The 21648-nt window shown below is 34.0% G+C and overlaps 2 protein-coding genes across 2 annotated transcripts; one reads left to right on the top strand and one right to left on the bottom strand.

Annotated features, from left to right (window-relative positions):
- Window positions 1-271: 271 nt before the first annotated feature.
- LOC125825923 (protein NRT1/ PTR FAMILY 4.5-like) lies at window positions 272-5273 on the bottom strand. Its single transcript, XM_049505211.1, has 7 exons — window positions 5268-5273; window positions 4869-4965; window positions 4255-4472; window positions 2511-2954; window positions 1924-2051; window positions 1412-1755; window positions 272-864 (listed from the first exon to the last, which is right to left on the bottom strand). Exons 1-7 carry the CDS (start codon window positions 5271-5273, stop codon window positions 272-274), a joined length of 1830 nt encoding a protein of 609 aa, XP_049361168.1.
- Window positions 5274-9846: 4573 nt separating this feature from the next.
- On the top strand, window positions 9847-21614 carry LOC125826059 (probable LRR receptor-like serine/threonine-protein kinase At1g53420). The gene is made up of 26 exons (XM_049505357.1): window positions 9847-10058; window positions 10831-10963; window positions 12184-12255; window positions 12899-12970; window positions 13150-13221; window positions 13849-13920; window positions 14027-14095; window positions 14182-14253; window positions 14338-14409; window positions 14762-14833; window positions 14926-14997; window positions 15090-15161; window positions 15268-15339; window positions 15707-15772; window positions 16499-16561; window positions 17271-17327; window positions 17423-17458; window positions 17577-17629; window positions 17856-18226; window positions 18298-18496; window positions 18790-18903; window positions 19359-19474; window positions 19998-20205; window positions 20307-20526; window positions 20925-21072; window positions 21159-21614. Exons 1-26 carry the CDS (start codon window positions 9890-9892, stop codon window positions 21363-21365), a joined length of 2949 nt encoding a protein of 982 aa, XP_049361314.1. The 5' UTR covers window positions 9847-9889; the 3' UTR covers window positions 21366-21614.
- Window positions 21615-21648: the final 34 nt, after the last annotated feature.

The following is a 21648-nucleotide window of genomic DNA, read 5'->3' as shown; positions in this document are numbered from 1 at the left end:
TTTTCCTTAATGAGAAATACAAATTGATTGAATATAGCAAATCAATATTTTGAATGTAAAATAGAAAGACCTTTTGCTAGACAACCAACAATAAGGAACTAATATTTCAATTTTCAAAACAACTGAATTTTCCAAGTACAATTAGAAAGAAACTGATTTCCTTGCTAATATATAGCAAATAACATAAATTTCACTTTTAAATCTTCGTCAACAATAACAGTAACATATCCACTGAAATCCTGTAAATGAGATTTGGAGAAGCTGATAGTGCTTACTGATCAACTCTACTCTTGCCTTGAAAAGGTAGAGCGACTGCGCTTCGATCTTTTAGAGCATGTACTCTACTATCATCTTGATCACTAGGACTTTTTTGTACCCTATACTTATACTTACTAGCAACAACCAAATAGACACAAAAATTCAAACAACACAACACAGCTAACATCAAGTAAAATAAATTCAAATGGTTCCTATTAAAATTATTCCCAACTAACCACCCTCCACTATTTGTAACTTTTTTAGTTGCCTTGTTCACAATTTTCACAATAATTGAACTCAAGAAATATCCAATTGACATTGAAGTCCATAGAAAACATGATGACACTGATTTCAATTCTTTTGGTGCTTGAGAGTAGAAGAATTCAAGAAGTCCCACATAAGTAAACATATCTGCAATTCCAAATATGAAGAATTGGATTGAGAGCCAAAACACACTAATAGGCAATGGTTGTAGCACGGGAATCGCATCAAGCATGTTGTGTTCCCGTGCTACTTGTTTGCGCTTGACTTCTAAGATGGATGCTGCTGTCATAGATAAAGCGGAGAGGACTAAGCCAACCCCGACTCGTTGCAAGTATGTTATGCCTGTATAGGTAGAAGTGACAAAATTAGCCTATAAAGATATGATATGCCCAAACCATCCATTTATTGATACAACTCAAACTCGCCCAAAGCATGTAAGTGTTTTGGGCGATTGGGCTCAAACTCATTTTTAGACCAAGTAATTTTTGAATGGATTAATGACTCATCTGCTTATTAATTCAAATCATTTTGATTCGTTACATTCAGAAAAGAAAAAGAAACTTTAATTTTAATATGTAATTTAATATCATTATATATAAAGAAAAACAAAGTTTTAATATGTAATTTTTATAAATAAGAAAACAAAATAAAGATTAAAATTTAGTAAGAGTTGACTGGTTGAGTTATGACTTATTGTTTAGCTAGAACATTTTGGCCCAATTCATTTTTGCTAAGTAATATTAGGATGAGTTCATGACCCACCCCTGCCTATTTATTAACTCAGTTCATTTTGACCTGCCAAATTTAGCTCAATCAACTTATTTATTAGCTCATTAATCTATTTTGACCCGTCCAAATTCAGTTAAACTCGTTCATTTGACAGCCTTACCTGTGGGAATGCCGGTAAACTTGCGCAAGATTGGAACGATGATTTGATCGTAGACGGGGATGATGATGATCAAGAACACAATGGGGATGATTGGCAATGAGGCAGGTGGTATGTGAAAGGAATTTGTGATCCTTGTATCCATGGTGAAGCCTTGTTGAATTGAAAATGTCTGAAGTTGGGCTAGACAAAGTGTCATAATAATTGTACAACAAAAAACAGGTACCATACTTAGCAAGATTTTTGCATTTTCTACTTGTGTAACTCTACAAAGTCTCCATGGATTAATTGTTTTTTCAGATTGTTGTTGTTGTGATGTTTGAATAATAGCTGCTTTATCCAAGAACCTAGAAAAGAAAAAAAAAGAAATAAGTTAAGTCGGATTTCTCAGACTCTTCAAAAATGTTGTTGCACCAATCCTGTTTGTTAGGTGCGATACTTATTATTATCTTTTAGGTGATCTGATAATATAAAAATTTGGTCGAATAAGTATATGAAACAGAGAAATAACTAACTTGTATGTATCAGTATGAGGTAGAAACTCTGCTTGAATTGCAGCTTCCTCATCCTCGTCGATCTCATAGAGATTGGATGAGTCCTGAGGAAGTTGAAGATTTCTGTTTCTTATGGCTGCAACATACACCTATCAATAAGAGCACAAGTAAGGAAAACAAAATTAGAAAAATGATCATAGTTTGTCATAGAGAGAGAATTGTAAGAGTACTATAAGACTCTATGTTTGGTCGGATCGTTTAAATAATGTAGTTGTACTCGTGTCAGATCCTCAAAAAAATGAATAAAATTTGGAGGATTCGACACATATCAGGCAACATTTCCAAAGGATTCGAGCAACATATAGCTAAGACTTATGTTTAACTTTCGAAAGGACGACCTTTATGTTTTTGAATCCACAAAATAAGTGTTTGTACTAGAGTTTTTCACGAGTTTCATACTTTGACTATATGCTATTCTCTTTATCTACCTAAACTATCACGCCCTTTGTATTATAACACATGCTATTCTCTACGTGTGTTTTTTAATACACCAAGAAAGTAATATATAGTTCATGAGGTATGAAACTTACGAAAAGGTGACAGTTTACCTGGAAAATTTCAGTGATGGCACTTCTTCCCTTGATAACAAATATTCTATACCATGGTAATCCAACACAAAATATTATTGCACCACACAACATAGCCAATGTGCTCACAAAAAATCCCCAATCCCATCCTTTATGTTCTTGAATCCACACAATAAATGTTGTACTAAATGAACCACCAACACACACAGCTAACAAAAGCCAATTGAAGAAACTTGACATTTGAATTGCTTCTTTCTTGTCTTTCTCATCAAATTGATCAGCACCATGTGATGGCAATGCTGATTTGATCCCTGCTGAGCCAAGTGCTACCAAATAAAGTGCAACAAATAAAAGTGCTGCATTTTTACCATCAACTTTCTCACAATTTGATGTTGGATCAAGAATGTTGCAAAGTGGTGGCTTGTATTTGGGATAGTGTGCTTGAAATGCTAGCAATCCTAGTCCCTATCAAATAGTTGAGGAATTCATTAGTGTAAGATTTCCATAACATAAGGAGTATAAATAAGTTCAGACTCTTCAAAAATATCGACATGTACGAGACTTCTCTAAGATCCGATTCGATGGTATATCCCTCTTCTATTGTTCTTAGACGGATCTCTCACTCTTGATGAGTATTGGATTCTCCAAAAGTAACGTATTTTTGAAGAATTCAACACGGGTGCGGCAACATTTTTGGAGTGTATGAGAAAAACATAGGTATAAGCTATGTTGCTTGGACTTTCGAACAGGGGCGTATACAGGAGGGGGTCACCAGGTTCACGTGATCCCATGGTCCCCTCCCGAAATCATATATAGTAGTGTTATATTTTTTAAAAATATTTAAATATAGATGCGTGAACCCAGACTCGAAGTATCATATAATGTAGTACGATGATGATTAGGTGCACCTCTTTAGGTGAGGTTAGAAATTTGAATCTTTTATCTATCTTGTTTTAATTTTCTTTCTAAGATTTTGTAACTGGTTTGGATAAATAAAAGTCAATTTTGGACCTATGATTTTAAAATTTTAATGGTTTTCAGTAAAAAGAATCTAACCGATCAAATTTATGTCTTAGATCCACCTTTTTGTAATAGTGCACCCATTATCTATAAATCCTGAATACGCCTCTACTTTCGAAAAAATAATGTTGCGTCCGTGTCAGATGTCGGATCCTTCAAAAAATATACTACTTTTGAAGGATCTGATACACGATTATTGATATTTTAAAGGGTTCGAGTATAAATAGGATATACGTGTTTGATTATAAATTATTATAGGGTGTTTTATTATCTGTATTTGAATCATATTATAGGGTGTTTTGAGTCATTTAATTACCAAATAAATAATTAGATGTCACTCACAAATGATATGTAGAGGAAAAAACTAAAAAAAATCTATGTTTTGTTTTGGAACTAATAGTCATAGTTAACATGATGATATTATATACTATCCATTCAAAGTTTGGTTTTTCTTACCTAATATAGCTAAGTTAGATCTAGGATTCAATCTCTATAAGTTCAAACATATTAATACATGTTACAACTTCGATATCTTTTTACACATGAAATTATGTTTTGCATAAAAAATACTAGTTTCAAATGAACCTGATGTCGTAATACGGCATCCGCCTCAACATGTTAGGTATACCCTTAGATTTATCTTTAATCAGGGAGTACATGATTTGTATATTGTGGATGCATAAAACTTTAAAAAAACTACTCACTTAGATAAAATTAACAAGATGAAGAGAATATGAAATATTACCAAGAATTCAATCCAACATGAAACAAAAACAGCTGTGAATCTTCCAATATAAGTATCAGCTAGGATTGCCACAAGGACAGTTAAAATATAACTGGTTCCAGAGTAATTTGTAACTTGAGTTGCTGCATCAGCTACATCATAATGCATCACTCCATTGAAATAAGTCACCAAGGTTACTCCTAACACAAATGATGCAATGTTCTCACAAGCAAATGTACCTAGTAATTAATACACATAATGTTAAATGGTGGAATCAACGATTGAGCTAGGATTTTCACTCAGGAGAATTCAACGTATGATATGTAGTCAAATATATTTATAGAATTAGATTAATACACATATGATTATATTCTTATTAATGGTATGACATTATTTGGAGAAATCACGTGGCAACTTGGTACAGAGCGAACAATATCACATTATGTTAAGAATATTAATTTTGAATTGACTTAATTCAATATATTTGTATCCAAACTAATGGTGCAATAATATTATTAATTTTGTGAAATGTTTTGTGAAAAAATTATATGATTTTAGCTTAGAACAGACAATATCACACCGTGTTAATAATATATATATTTGTGTTGAAGGGTTCTTGAGTCAATATTCATTACCTAAAATGAGTAAGGAAGGACCTTGTCCTCCATGTTTATCTTTAGTAGCTATTCTTCCTCTCCAATCAACCTTTCCTTCAAGAACTTCACTCTTATCCTACAACCAAGATATTAGGAAAAAAATAATCAAGAAAACATAAAGAACTAAAATTCATATTATATAAATCAATATGGAGAAATTGAGAAATGAGAAATGGATTAAGGGTATGTTCGGTACGAAGAAAAATATTTTTCAGTGCATTTTCCATATTCGATTGGTTAAAAGTTTTGGAGAACATATTCTCTACGAAAACAAGTTTCTTAAAAATGAGTAAATGAGTTCTCTAGTGGAAGTTGGAAAAACAAATTTCACATTAATGGCGTCCTCCTCGCCCCATCTCCACCATCCAACGTGCCTACCTCCATACGGCCTCCACCTATCATAATATTTGTCTATATCATATACAAATAATTTTAAAATAATTTTTTGATTACGTATCGAGCACACACAAAAATAAATCTACTTATTTTCTAGGAAATTATTTTTCTTCGTACCGAACACAACATATATAAATGGAAAATTAAGTACCATAGCTACTCAAAAATTGTGATCCTAATGCAAGCAAATAGAAGAACAATATTAGAGTGGCAATAATTAGGGTGAATGTTAGTACTATTTATTTAAGAGATAATGAGATATTTATTTACTATACTTAGCAAGTGGTGACAAAAATTCAAAATCAAAAGAAACCTCTTTTTGCTGCCGTCTTTGAAAGAGAGATTCTCATGAATAAATGAAACATTCAAAATAATGCTCAGAAGAAGGTGACAATAAATCATACTATCAATTTTCATTAGAATAATCCCTTATTAAAAAAAAGAGATAATCCCTTCGTTTAGTTAAGGTATGTTACTGGAATTTTGATCATAGTCTAGAGGTATTTGTGCCTTATCCCACTAAAAAAATAAAATAAAATCATATAAGTAGTTAATATATATATGAAAAGAAAGATATATATATAATGGGTGAAGTTACTCGTAATGGTGTGAGCCCTTCCGGTGAAAATCATGTGAGTTCGGTTCAAAGAGGATAATATCGCACAATATTATATATTAAGAGTATCTTTGGATTAACTAGACTATGGTTCCGCAAGATGAGTATGGAGATAATGAAGTAATGGCATGAGACTCGATTTACTATACCTTTGCAATGCCAAAAATAACTTGTAGATACACTCACATAAAAAGAAGCCAACTTTGGATTTCGATGGCCATAAATGCTCGGACATGTGAGTGACACATAGTGAATCTCAAAAATAAGTTATAGCTTCTTGAACCAAAAACTCTATTGGACTTTAGCCCAGAACTATATATTACTCTCGTTTCAAAATATTTCTATGTTTTTTAATTTACATATCCCTTAAACGCCCTTAAGAAAACATTAATTAGGAGGAGCGTTTGGCTATTTTACCCTTGTTTATGTCTTAAGATATAATCTCTTTTTATTAAATATTTATTATTAATTACTACTAAGGATATATGGCAAGAAAATAATTAGTTTTATTTGAACTTTTAAAAGGACAAAAAATTTAAGACAAATATTTTAAACAAAGACGACAAGTATTTTGAGATGGAGAAAATATTTCAATATATTTAATTTCACGTCAATTGACATTTAAATTGATGCAATACGTTTCCTTTTTTATTTTATTTTTGTCAACACACCAATGTATTACTAATAATATGGTAAACAAGTTAATCCAGTTTAATGACGGAGAAAACAAACTATTCTCTCCATATATTTTGGACACTAATTGAATAGTAACCATGCATTAATTAAATATTTTTTTTTATGATTAATGTGGACACTGTCTTTTTTAATTATTTCCCATCGAGTGTTTAGTACTCCCTCCGTTTCACAAAGAATGACCTCCTTTTATTTTTAGTCTTAAAAAAGAATGATCTCTTTCCTCTTTTGGTAACATTTTACGTTTTGCTTTCCATGTGGCATGTTTAAGACCACAAAATTAAGGGCAATTTTGTACATTTGACGTAACTTTAATTTAGAACCACAAGATTCAAAAGTCTTCTTTATTTACTTAAACTCTATGCCAAGTCAAATCAGGTCATTCTTTGTGAAACAGAGGAAGTATATGTTTTGGGTTCGATTCGTGTCGAAAAATTCTATTTGGCTCTCCACCACGATGTCTTATCATTCCTTTTTCATGTCAAAGAAACCAACAATATTCATCAGTACTACCACAACAACTTTATTAGCCATTTAGACCACCCCTTTCACTTCTTCCATCCAAATTCCACAATTTTAACACCAATTTCAAGCTCGAAGTTCTTGCTAATTATGAAAAAGTATTAAAAAATGGGTGAGGAGATGGGGCTGCTAATTGCTATGGTGGTGGATTGGTGTATGTTCAACCATGGTGATGAAGGAAATGTACTAGAAAGGAGGATATTGAGTGATGAGAGAGAAAAAGGGGAAAAATGGGAAACAAAAAAAAGTAAAGAAAATAAAACAAAAGGCAAAAGTAAAAATATTACATTTAACGTTTGGTTGGAAACAAGTTATTCAGAATTAATTATCTTGGTATAACTTATCCCGTCATGTATATCCCATTACTATGGTATAAATGGTGGGATAAATTATCTCAAACATGACAACCAAACAAGACAATAAAATTATATCCTAAAACTATTTATTTTTATTCCTTACACCAAACGACCCCTAAGGGTACATGTATGCCACTTTAAAATAGTCCAAGGAAATGTTAGGATTTTCATGAAATATAAGTGTGTAGTTGAAATTCTGATAATAAATTGAGGGTATTAAGCTATTTTCTCAAAAAATATCTATTTATCCTATATCTCCTGTGGGTGTGGGGTTTTCTCATTTCTATTCCATTGGCGTGATAATTTGACAAGGATTTGAATTATTGTAGGAAGTAACCAACAAACACAAAGACTTAAAAAAGGAAGGAGTCAAGATTGATTTATAACTACACAAGTCTCAATTTTTTAAAAAAGTAAATGGAAATTAAAGAGCAAAAAACCAAAAAAATGTTTACCCTAATACTCTCCGCTCACTTTTACTTATCACTATAATAAAAATATATTTTTACTTTTACTTGTCACTTTTAGGCTTTAGCATATAAAGTAAAAAAATATTTTTTCTTCACATTTTATACTTAATACACATTACTTATTCCCTAAATCATTTTCCAATGACCTAAAACTATACATAAGAGTATATTCAAATATAATACTCATATTGATTAGTCATTGTTTTGTAAGGGGCATACAAAGTTCAAAGTGGAAAAATAAAAATAAACAGAGAGAGTAGCAAGTTATGTAACACCAACATCTTGTCTATGACAAAGTCTATGAATGATCCGACTTGGAGTCATAATCGAAGATAACACTTGCTTAATAGACTTAATTAAAAAATAAAGTCACACCTTTGCTATCAACTAACTTTTGATACGATAGTAAACAACATGCTGCATGAGGGGAATTTTCGGGTAACGCAAAAATCCTGCCTATTACAGGACCATGAGGAGGGTTGGGGTGGCCCGCACCAGAGTTTCACTTGTAAATTTTCGAATTTCGTATTTTAACCGTTCAGGAAGGCTGGGACAAATGAGAAGAAATTACGAACAGGTAAAAATTTCTCAAATTTTAATTGAATTCTCTTTGAGTCATTTCATCAAACACCTTACATGCAAATCACGAGTTGCTTTAATTTCACATAGAGTATGCTTTTTTGGTAGTGGATTTGTGGTAGTGACTGATTCCCTGTAAAGTGAATTGAAGTTTGTAAATGTAGAAGCCGATTTGTTTGGTACGCGAGATAAGGTGAGATATCCCATAATTAAGTCTGAAACAAAATTTATTTATACGGTATTTGATTGACGATATAAATTTATCCACCGTTAATCAAACATAATAGAAATTTTATCCCATAGACTTTTACATATAAATTTATGCTTCGCGTTGAAAGTACTGAGTTCAGATGAACGCGGTACTATACATGAGATAGAAATGAGTCAAGGACCCTATGGAGCATTATTGAAGGTTTCAGTTTTATAAAGTAGAAAAAGATAAGCTGTAAGGGCCCAGAAGTGGAAACAACATGAAAAAGTGAAAAGGGGATTGTTTTTTTTTATAACCCACACATTAGGAGCGGATAGCTTTTGCCTAGATCATGTATATGTATTAAGAAATCTAGTAGAATATCTAAAAATATTTGATTGTGAACCCAATTAGGATCTATGTTGCTCGGACTCTCAAAAAATATCGTGTTGGATCCTCCAAAAACGCAATGGTTTAGAAGGATCCGACAAATTAAATCAATCAATATTTTTGGACAGTCCGAGGGACTTAGATTATGATTATACTTTAACTTGAGGTTATTCTAGGAATCTACTTCTTTTTAGACTGTTTTTTCTTGAGAGGACGGTGTGACAAAAACAAACCTAGCTCTCTACCTTTTTGGTAGGGTAAGGTCTGGGTATGTTTTACCAGGGGCGTAGCTACGCTCTTGTCAGTGTCCAATTGTATATCATATATACAAGTAAAACAGTAAAAAAAATTTGGTTAAATAACATATTCTAGACACTCTTGACACAACAATGTGATGCAGTCTAGTGATTTCAAACGTCTTGTAAAAGTCAAAGACACACAAACTTAAAAGTGTTCATATGTTTGAATCTCACTAGCATCAACTCTTATTTTCACTTTTTAAGAAGAGTAGCCAATTGATTCGAAAAATACGTGTCCAAAAATATTAATTATTAATATTACGTAGTGTAATTTTAAAGTACACTCATTTGTGCAAAAAAAATCCTGGACTCCACTTTGTAAGGCTACACTAGATATGTTGTTGTTGTAGGAATCTTTAAAATTAAAATCTTGGATCCGCCTTCACGACACACATTATTGGGTATACTTGGAGAAAGAATGCTATTATAAAGGTATGGGCACATTTTTGAGGAACTATTTGGTTAATAAAGCATTTCTTGTGAGCTAATATGGCAATGTTCATGTATGTTTACAGGATTTTCATTTCTCTTTTGCTGATTTTGGTCCATTGTGAGGTGACTGTTGAACAGGCTACGCACGGCCCTCTACGCAAAATCTGTACATTAACTAGGCTTGATAAAACTATAGCAGAAATACCTCCTCTTGCCAGAGAAGATGGTAAGATTGAGATTGTCATACTCTTTAAGGCTACTTGGCCATTGTTTACGTTCTACGCAAGTTTAACTTGTTAACTTTTAGAGACTTCGACATGTGTTCTTCATAAAAATGAAGAGTTTGCGCAACTTAGCTGAAAACATGGAATTTGTCCACCAAAAGATGTTGCTGTTAAAGTCATAGTAATCCATTGTTGTCTGAATTCACAGTTGAAGTATTTTTAACTTGCCTTGTTATATTTTTGAATTATCTTTCCATTTTGACTTCCCCTTCCCTCAAATTTATTTGTATTATAGTTTCACAAGGTGACTGTTAGGCTGTTAGCCATCATTTACTGTAATTAAATTGATACTGCTTTCATGGTCTTCTTGTTGAGACTATATTAAGATGCTTGGATCCATATAATTTAAATTCTGAAGTGTTAAATAAGCAAACATCTCCTTCTCTGCTACTTTATTTCTCTGTTTTTCGTTTAAATTCTTTTTATTTGTCTGCAGACATGAATTTTGTTGACTGTCTTGTTGGTGTTGTTTGGACTATGTGACATATATGGTTTTTATGTCTTCGTCTAAAAAATTATCGCTTGCTTTGTTTATGGTAAAGATATATCTATTCCGGTACATATAACTTTTTATGCATCAGCTATTACTGTTGAAATGAAAGCTGAATAACCTTTACGGGCTATGCATATAGTATTTGTTTTCGAAATATTCATGACATCACAGGTTATCCATTTTAATTTTTTTCCCCCAATATTTCTGTGTGTGGATGCCAGAGGATGTCATCACTGAGCTGCTTCGGTGTAATTCAACAGTATTACCCCCAAGGTGTTTGATAACTGGAAGTAATTCCAAAGTTATTTGCAATTGTACCGTTGAGAATCATAAAAGATGTCGAGTGGTGGAGATGTATGCTTCTAATCCAAGTTATTTACTATTATTATTGTTTTATTTTTTTGATTCATCGACTGTTCTTCTTGTTAATTGATTTTCTGAGTAATACGTTATTTGGAAATAATACAGGTCCTTTGATAGAATAAGCTGGAGATATTGATCGGATTACATTCGTCTATTTTTCTAATTATAATTTGCACTGATATAATTAGTGATCCATTATGCCATCATTTTTTGGGAGTTTGGGGATTTGGTCATTTGGCACTTTGCCTTCCTAATATTCTTCATGTAGTGCTCATGCTACTTTTTTTTAATAACCGTAGTGTCGGGGCCAGCTTGCGTGCACCTAGACTAATTTCACGTGATACCTGCCACCTACCACTAGTGATAGGTACAAGGTTACAGTGGTCTCTGGGCATATGGAAAGAAATTACCTAGTGTTTTTCTCTCTGCTAGATTTGAACCACGACCGCTACTTGAATTTTTCACAATAGATTACATGTATCACAAAGGATTCTAATGAAGGTCAACGTGATACCTGTTACCTCCTACCAACAACAAGTACCTGGTTACTCTGTCCACCAAAGCTATGTTTTTTTTTTCTCTATTGAGATTTGAACCACTACTGCTAATTGAATTTTTCACAGTAGATTACATATATCTCGGAATTAGGATTCTAATGAAGTTTAATCATGTGAATGATTCATATTACTAGAAAAATATTGAATGGTACGCCAGATTGACAATGTTGTAGTGTTAGAGATTTGTTTTAAACTGTCTTTATGTTTGTACAAATTGATTTTTTTACAAGTTTTCCACTTTGAGGATGTATTTCTCCAAATTACAATTTTGTGATTTCTTCTTTCCACCCTTCATTCCTCTAAAATTATGCCTCTTTACATTTCTATATATGTTGATTAATAAAGTCCGTTGTACTAAAAGGTTTTCCATGAAGCAGGAATATTCATCTTTGCCTGCTTGACCAAAAATGAATTCAAATAATTTCACTATAATTATAGCAACATCTGCACAATTCACCACTAAAATGTAAAGCAACTTAAGAGACATTTTAAGTTAGTACTTTTCATGCCAAATATGTGCTAATCATCCTTGTTTTATGTTCATTATTACTGTTTGAAGTTGTGGTCTCAAGGGAATTAAAATTTGTAGTATTTGTTTTTAACTATGCAACTTCTAGTTTCTGATTGATGTCTTTGCAACATACTGAACTGCAGAAATTTCCCCGATAGACGAATAGAAGGTGGGATCCCTCAGAACATTGGAAACCTTAAATATTTGACTACTCTGTAAGGATACCTAAACAATATATTCTTTTTGTATTGTGCTTTTCGAAGGGGATCCTTGGGGTAGCTGGTAAAGTTGTTGCCATGTGACTAGAAGATCACATGTCCAAGCCATGGAAACAGTCTCTTGCAGAAATGCAAGGGAAGGCTGCGTACAGCTAGACCCTTGTGGTCTGCCCCTTCCCCTGGAGCTTTAGTGCATCGGACTACCCTTTTTTTAAATACTATGACCGGTAGGCATTTATATTTTAAGGCAGGAGTGGAAAAAATGGAATGCATGCCCCAAGAGATATGCATAAGTCGGAAAGCATTACAAAAAAATAGTGCAATGTTCTTAAAGATGCTAATCACCTAGTGTTGCATATCAAAAACGACACTAGATTTAAACACATCATTACTTGAATAATAGCAGGAGAGCTCACGGCTAAAATCTTAACGTCTTAAGCACTCATATTTAGAAAGTGATCTTATCTCTTGGGGATTGCATTCCACCTTTTCCAGGTATACTAGTATAAATTACTAAATAAGAGGTTATCAAACTCTAAAAAAAATCTCAATATTATAAAGTCTAAAACTAAACTACTTCATATCCAAGATTCGATAATGTGCTATCCTTTATGAATCTATCTACTTTGGTTGATCACAGTAATTTGGATAGAAACAAGTTGAATGGACCAATTCCTGAATCATTTAAAGATCTGACGCGACTAACGCACATGTGAGTAGTTTCATAACTTCGGCTGCAAACTTTTCATTATATTCTCCATCCTTCACTGTGTCCATCAGAAATTTACTCATCTATTTTTGAAGTCTTTCATTACTATGCATACGATGAAGCCAATTAAGGAATTCTTTTTCTTTAATTACCTCTGATGCTTATAATGTTTTATCTGACAGTTCTCTCTGTGATAATTCATTAAACGGAACCATTCCACTTTCCCTTGGTGAGATGAAGTCTTTACAAAAAATGTAAGTCATCGGCTTACCTAATTATGTCCTTATGTTGGTGTTTGTACCTATTTGGGTATGTAAGCTTTAAGAACCATTAGATTATTGGCGTTCCAATAACGAAAATTGTGAGTGAAGAATATTTTATAATCTAATGGTGACAATTCTATTAGCCCCAATTTGATGTTAACACCAAGCTTAGATGGGTTTTCCCCTCGTTTAAGTGTATCCAGATTATATACATGTCTGGTGACCTACATGATTAAAATTAGCAATAGTTACGTATAAAAGTTTGTTTTAAAGCAAAAGGTTGAGGTAATAATGTTGTTGTGATGGTGAATATTGGAAAAAAAGAGATTTGTAGTGATGACGGATATCGTGGAAATGAAGACCTAAGAACTATTTGGAATAGTAGTTTTACGCGTACTCTATAGACTAGTACTTAGGAAACTAAGGGGGCTTCAATCACGACAATGAGCGCCTTTAACTCTGCATTCTTACATGTCAACTGATGCAGAGTTAACATGGATCCGGCATTTTAAAATTGGATTTTGAACCAATGAAGACGGCTCAACTAGAAAATTCACTCAGACTTCTATCTTGGGATCGTATTTAATCATTACAATCTAACCTTGGTTGATATTACAGATCTTTGTGCAAAAACTTCTTCAATGAAACAATTCCTCCAAATTTGAAGTCTCTCAAATCTTTAGAATATTTGTAAGTCTAAAGCTGCATCTTATATTGTCCTTTATATTGCGAAATAAATTATTACTATATAGTCATCTTAGTTCATAATATATTTATTTTCTTCTTGTCCTTTCAGAGATTTGAGCTATAATTTATTATCAGGGAACATACCTGAGCTGGGAGGAATTGGGACCCTCACCGAATTGTAAACGCCTTGATAAGATCCATACTTGTACTTCCCAATTGGTTTGGCTTAAACTTTAATCCCCATCTATTTTCCTTCACAATTAGGAACCTGGCGGATAATCAACTCTCGGGTAAACTCCCGGACAGTCTCACAAGTTTTGTGAATCTTGAGGAGTTGTAAGTATATTTTTGTTAGTTACTTTTGGGTGCATGTACCTAACGAAACAGGGATACCTATTATTAAGTTGTAAATGATTTCAGGCAGTTGCAGAACAATGAATTTGCTGGTGCCTTGCCGTTGAGCTTCCATAGTTTGGTGAACCTGAAAACTTTGTAAGTATCAACTCTCTTATCTTTCCACTACTAAGAAAATCATTATATTCCCATTGAAAAATGTTCAGTGGCTACTCCCACAGATATTTTGATTGAAACAATGAGAAAAGAATAATACTAGTGTTTTCATATGGAAAAATTAGGAAGTTTTACACTAATTGTAATGAGAATTTGTTTCCCATCATGAGCTGGTTAGGTTGAAATGGGTGGGAAATCATGTTTTATAACACAAATTTCCTATTAAGCCTCTGTTTTTTAGTAGTGTTCAATCTCATTAGCATAGAATTGGAACATGAAGAGAGAGAGAGAGAGATTAAGTTTTAAATCAATTGTTTATCTTCTTTCCTTGTAGCGATGTGCGAGGGAACAACCTCAATGGAACAATCCCAGATATTTTTGGAGGGTGGGAAAAGCTGCTTATCATGTAAAACTCACTAACTAACTGTACACTTTTATACTATCTATGCATGTTTTTAGCAAGACTACTGATTTATTTTTTCTGCACATGTTGAGAAGGAATCTGATGGGGAATACTTTTTCTGCATCATTCCCTCCCACTTTCTCAGAGCTGAAGAATCTACAACAACTGTAAAATCCTGTAGCTTTTCCGATATACGCATCCTTGAAAGGAGTTCTCCCAAACTTTGAATTATTAAGGATTATGTAATATCTACTTTCAGGTATATCAGTGACTCAGTTGGAGAACAGTACTCATTTCCAAATTTATCCACAATAAAATCTTTGACAACTTTGTGAGTCCCGTGGCACCCAAACCTTTCATGCTTATTGGAATAATAGTTTTTTCTTTTGCTTTTCTCCTAAAATAGAATTCTATTTTCCAATTTTCTGTTTATCTAGGACATTGAGGAATTGCTCACTAAAAACCGGAATCCCTGATTGGATATGGAAAATACCTCAACTAGAGTATCTGTAAGAAAGCTTCTGCATCAGTAAATATCTCCATATTCGTTTACTTCACAAAGAAAAGGGCGTGCTTTTTGATAGGGGAAAGTCGATGCTTCAAATGTTCTCCTCTTTGACTGCTTTTTTCAAATGAAACTATTATATTATGAGGTTTATGAGAAAATAAGTCGTTTGTTTATAAAAGAGTTCCGTCAGGCTAAGCTCTTAAAGTGTGCTATCTTTGTCTTGCTCTCTTCCGTTTATCATACAGTAAAGTGCGTGGAACAAAGTGGAAAAACTACTTGATTGCGTGTAAACCTGTCACTAAATAGGCGATTACATGTTTCCTTAACAAATATATAAAGTAATACTACTTTCTTTTCTCCTGATGCAGGGACTTGAGTTTCAATAATTTGTCTGGTGTAATTCCAGAAACTGGTCCCAAATCACTGAAATTTATGTAAGTGATCTTGCTTCTCTAACTAATCATTAAATATACGTGATCTTATTTTTCTAATGAATTGTGGATATAAAATTCATCACTGCAAGAAAAGCTTTTATACCTCTTTCCTTTTGGCTATATCTTTCTTCTATGCATTTCTTGTCGAAGCCAGTAATAGTTTATACATCTCAAAACTCAAGTTTTTTTTTCGACAACAGCTGATATGGATTTCTGTTACTATATGTTGTTTCTTGTACATTGACTATTGCATTGTTTTGTTGTAGTTTCCGTTCTGTTATTTGTTATTATATGTTGTTTTTGTACTTGTATTACTTATTTTTCTTGACTTCTTCTGGACTTTTTTTTCTTGAGTCAAGGGTCTATCGAAAAAACCACTCTACCTCTGAGGTAGGAGTAAGGTTTGTGTATACTCTATCCTTTCCGGACCCCACTTTGTGGGACTATATTGGGTATGCTGTTGTTGTTGTATAACAGCTGAGGCGGATCTATAGATGGAAAGCTTGTGAAGTGAACATTGGTTTTCATACTAATTGCAACGTAACTTACGGTACTTGTGTATTAGATTGTGTGATTCTGGTGTTGTTTGAATATCAGAAATTGTGTGATAGCTCGCATTAGATGAATACTTGAGCTCTGTGATGTCTGTCGAAAAATTGATCTTTTATCACATTTTTTTCTTTTCTGTCTCGTTTTAAGTGTCATAATCCAATGCATTGTTTCCAGATTTCTAAGAAAAAATAAACTCACTGGGACAATTCCAGCTTGGGTCAAGGATTATCCATACGCGTAAGTGCCTTTTGCATTAATATATTACTTTTTTGGTTGTAATTAGTCGAGGTGGGGAAAAGCTGGCTTGCACACCACGGTTATCAAAAAAAGAAAAGAATGGCAAACACTTCATGTTTTGCAGAGTGACCTTTATTCTTAGTACTGTCCAAACCACAACACGTGACGCTGAAAGATCACTGGAATCATAGCTGTAGTCAATGGAACAACGAAGATTCAAATGATTTCTACTTATAATAACATATCTAAACTTTTCCTACTCAAGGCCTCTCAACCTGTAAATTGGGATGCAAAACATGTTTCTTAGTCATAGACACAATCTTCACTTTTCAAACAATTTGCAATCGCCAACTCATTTGTTCATGTCTCGCACATTAGTTGATGGAACGGGTTATTGTTGCCTCATATGGTTTTAGACAGTCCTCATCTCATGAGCTAGCTTTTGCGGATGAGTTCATCATTAGGCCCATTTTTGTTTTGGTCATTATTTCTTTCCATTAAACTACCATATATTCTTAGGCCAATTATTTCTTTTTCTGTGTTCTTGTTTTTACTCTTCTATCCATTACTTGGATATAATTTTTGTTGGGGAACAATGAAAAATCACACTAATAGTAGTTAATTTAACATGATTTTTTGCCTCGGCTTTCTCTTTTCATTAATGTCTACAACATATTATGCCACTCACTCGTCCAAGTTGAAAGTGCAGGGATCTTTCTGAAAACCATTTCAACTTAAGCCAAATAAACAAGACAAATCCTAACTTGTAAGTGTGATTTTCACATATCTAGAAAAAATCTTATTTATGTGCTTCTAAGTAGCTTTTCTATTCCCGGATCCAATTATATTTCCTTTTACCAGGAATCTGTTCGCATGCTGCTTCAATGAAGCGGAAGAGTAAGCTCCTCCACCTGTATCTCCACTAAGAGGAAAAAAAAGAAGAAGAAATAATTTAGTCTCGGAAGAAAATTGGTCCGAGTTCTATACTTAACTTTGTGCATAAATTTGAATTTAGGGTTGCAAAGCAGGACCAAGTTGATTTACATTGTAAGAATGGAGCTCAGTTAGGTAAGTATTAATTAACAACTTCACACATGAAGTGATTTCAGTATACGTCTTATGTTATGTTCCTTATGACTAACTTCACACATAATTATTTCAATAGTTAAATGTGTTAGTATCATGACTCGTGATAAGATTGCTGTTTTTCTAGTTTGTCGTTTCCACACTAAAGTTGCTCGCATTTTGAGATCTCAAATGCACCATGTACTAAAATTTGTGTATCCATTTGTAGATGACCATTTGTATATAAACTGCGGTGGTGAGTCTGTATCAGTTAACGGAAATGTCTATGAAGCTGATGTACATGAAAATGGTGGATCAACTTTCTTCATGAGTAATAATTCAAATTGGGGCTATAGTAGTATGGGAACCTTCTTATGGGCAAAACGTAACAGGTACACTCTAAATGATGTATGCGAAGTTCATACTGGTGATGCCGAATTGTATGGAACAGCACGTTTATCCTCAATCTCTTTGAAATATTATGGATTTTGTTTGGTACCCGGTACGTACAAAGTGATTCTTCACTTTGCTGAAATATCTAGTAGAAAATATAGACTTTCGCATGGCAAAACAAGGCGAGTCTTTGATGTAGAAATCCAGGTAAGGTACCAAAACCACCTTGTCGATCCGTACGCAAACATATAGAAGATCTTTACAGAATATTTATGCAGGAAGAAAAGGTGCTGACAAACTTCAACATAGAAGCAGAAGTAGAAGCACAAGCTGTGAATGAGCCTATAACAAGGGAATATTCCGCTGAAGTGCGTAACAATCTACTCGAGATTCACTTATACTGGTCTGGAAAAGGGTCAATCTTATACCCATCAGATAACTATGGGCCCCTTATATCTGCGATTACAGTAACTCTAGGTATTCATTCTGTGTCCAACTGTTACACTGTTTTACGAAGGGGAGCCTTGGAGCAACAGTAAAGTTGTCTGCGTGTGACCTATAGGTCATGGGTTCGATCCGTGGAAGCAGACACTAATGTTCATATTAGGGGTAGGCTATGTACATCACACCCCTTTGGGTGCTGCTCTTCCTCGGACCCTACGTGAACGCAGGATGCTTATGCACCGAGCTACCCCAGACTGTTTACCATTTTACATGGTTTTTTCCCCTATGTTGTGACTGATATTTCATGGTAACAATTTATGAACCAGATCAATCACATCTGTCCCATGGAGTGCTTGTTGGAATTTCAGGATCTGCATTACTTTTTCTAATATTGTTCATTGTTTTTTCCTGGATGTACCAAGACAAATTACGTCGGGAAGGTAACACTACTTTAATTATGGATTTTATTTTGGTTTCCATTGGGATTTGAAGCGAAGCAATCTTTGAGGCGATCTCCAAAATCTGAAAATGTTATCTCTCCTCTTTACTCGCCCTTTACCATCCTGGAAAGGAGACCCAAGATCCATTTCTTATCATGGCATCAGTATCAGATCTATCCCAATTCTTAGTTTGCCCGATGTTAGGCCCCCATATTATGTTTTCCACCCTCCCGTTGGTAAGCTTGGGCATAGGTTGGAGGGGTGTTAAGTTGTCCCACATTGGTCATTAGCTTTTGGGGTTGAGTTAAGCCCAAGATCATTTTTATCTAGTTATCGGTTTTAATTACCACCATATGAATCATAAGACACTTTATTTGTAGTAAGCTTCTTTACTTTCTTTCTGTTTTCCACTCAACTGATATTTATTTACTAATAATGTGCTGATATAGAGCTAGAACTTATTGAATTCTACCCTGGAGGGCTTTACAACTATCAGAAAATTAAAGCTGCCACAAATAATTTTCATGATGGCCGCCGGCTTGGTGAGGGAGGTTTTGGGACCGTCTACGAGGTTAGCTAGAATCTTTAACTCATTGCAGGTTATGATTTTTTGTGTTCTTTGTGATATGTCTTTGACAGTTTTAGTCCGCCTTTGTATTCTTCATTTTCTTTCCGAAAGATATTCTCTCATGACAAAAGTTGCAGTACTAATATTGTGTAGCTGCACTATGCACAACCTTTCTCCGTTTGCTAGTTGGATGACCGGACATCTAGATATATACTCCCTCCATTTCAATTTATTTGGCCTATTTTGTCTTGGCACGGAATTTAAGAAAGTAAAGAAGACTTTTGAATAATGTAATCTTAAACTAAAGATATATAGAATGTACCGAAATTCCCTTCAATCTTGTGGTCTTAAACATGTCATGTGGAAAGTTGGTTAGAATTTAAAAAGTTACCAAAAAAGGGATGGCACATTCTTTTTGAAATAGACTAAAAAGTAAAGTAAGACAAACAAATTGAAATGGACGGAGTAATTATTTTGTTTCTCTGATTCACAATTTCATCATCTAAAACACTTTACCAACATCCAGGGCACTCTTTTGGATGGGACTGCCATTGCAGTTAAAAAGCTTTCGACAACAAAAGAAGGAATGAACGAGTTTGTGGAAAAGAGTCGTACAATTGCTGGCATGAAACATCCAAATCTTGTAACACTAATGGGATGCTGTGCAGGAAAGAACCAACTTCTGCTTGTCTATGAGTACATTGGAACTAAATCTCTTGAAGATGCATTATTCGGTAACGTCTTCCATTTATGAAAAATTTCTTCATTAAGCCTCTGTAGTTGTAGTAAAGTATTTAGTTGTACAAATTAAACGTCGAGCTTTGGTTACTTACAGGTTCAGAGGAACTTAGAGTAAGCCTAGATTGGCCAACAAGATATAGAATTTGTCTTGGGCTAGCAGAAGGTTTAGCTTTTCTTCACGAGGGGTCCAAACTTGAAATTATACACGGGAATATTAGACCAGCGAACATTCTTCTTGATGATGATCTGAATCCGAAGATATACGATTTTGGATTTGCAAAGCTTTATCACAAGCAAAAGTCAGAAGGAACAATGTAAGGAAACACACTAACAAATTATATTTCAAAAAGCGTTAATAGCCAAAAACACATCTAAAATATCCTGGTTTTCTTAGTTTCATACTTGAACTACCAAGTGTGCGAGTTTCCTACCTGAACTATCACCAACTATTTACCAAAACACACCTCAACTATTACCTTAAATATCACCATCATCATTCAGGTAGGAAAATGGAACAATTGATAGTTGTTGTGTGTTTTGATGAGTAGCTGGTGATCGTTCAGGTAGGAAACTCAAAAAACCTGGATACTTTAGGTGTTATTTTGACCTTTCACTCTCTTTCAGATACAAATAGTAATACTTTAGGTGTGTTAAAACTTTGTATACATTGGCTATTACAATTGCACTTCTCAGTAATGGAAGCCTTTTGCAGGTCATACACCGCGCCTGAAGTTAAAGATCGCGCCTTAGAAGCCAGCGCGGATGTGTATAGCTTTGGAGTTGTCATGCTTATACTTGTCAGCGGAATGAAAATCAAGACCCCGAGGGCAGGTGGTGACACTGAATACCTCGTTGATGAGGTGAGTGAGACTCGATTAACTGCAATAGTAATGTACATTAATTTAGGAAACTAGACAAAGTTATTGGTTTTTTTCGACTACTATAGGCACAAATAAAGAATCGGAGGGGAACTCTAATGGAATTAGTCGATCAAACTCTGAATTACGACTGGGAAGAAGCAGAGATGATTCTAAGATTAGCAATCCAATGTATAGATTCACCGCCATTCAGACCAACGATGTCTACAATCGTGAAGATTTTAAGGAAAGAACGTTCAATCGAGACCATTTTGATCAAGCCCAAGGGTGATTAACTACAACATCTTGGCGAAAAAGGTTACAAAATCATGTCCTAGCTGATTGTTCTGCTGAAAAATACCACTCAGATATTGAGAAGTGAAGGACTATCATATTTGCTTTAACAATGTGCTTGAGTAGGGGCGGAGCTAGAAGGCAACTTACGAGTTCAGCTGAATCAAGTAGTACGTCCGTACTAAATCTTGCATTAATGTATTTGTGTTGCAATGTTTTCTAAATATGTGCAAATCTTAAATTAAGAGTTCAGTTATGAGCACTTGAATTCGTTATTGTAAGATT

Source organism: Solanum verrucosum, unplaced genomic scaffold (assembly GCF_900185275.1).
Source record: "Solanum verrucosum unplaced genomic scaffold, falcon-dt-bn FXZP01000161.1, whole genome shotgun sequence".
In the NCBI taxonomy this organism is placed as follows: Eukaryota; Viridiplantae; Streptophyta; class Magnoliopsida; order Solanales; family Solanaceae; genus Solanum; species Solanum verrucosum.
This window is presented reverse-complemented; position numbering and strand designations above follow the sequence as displayed.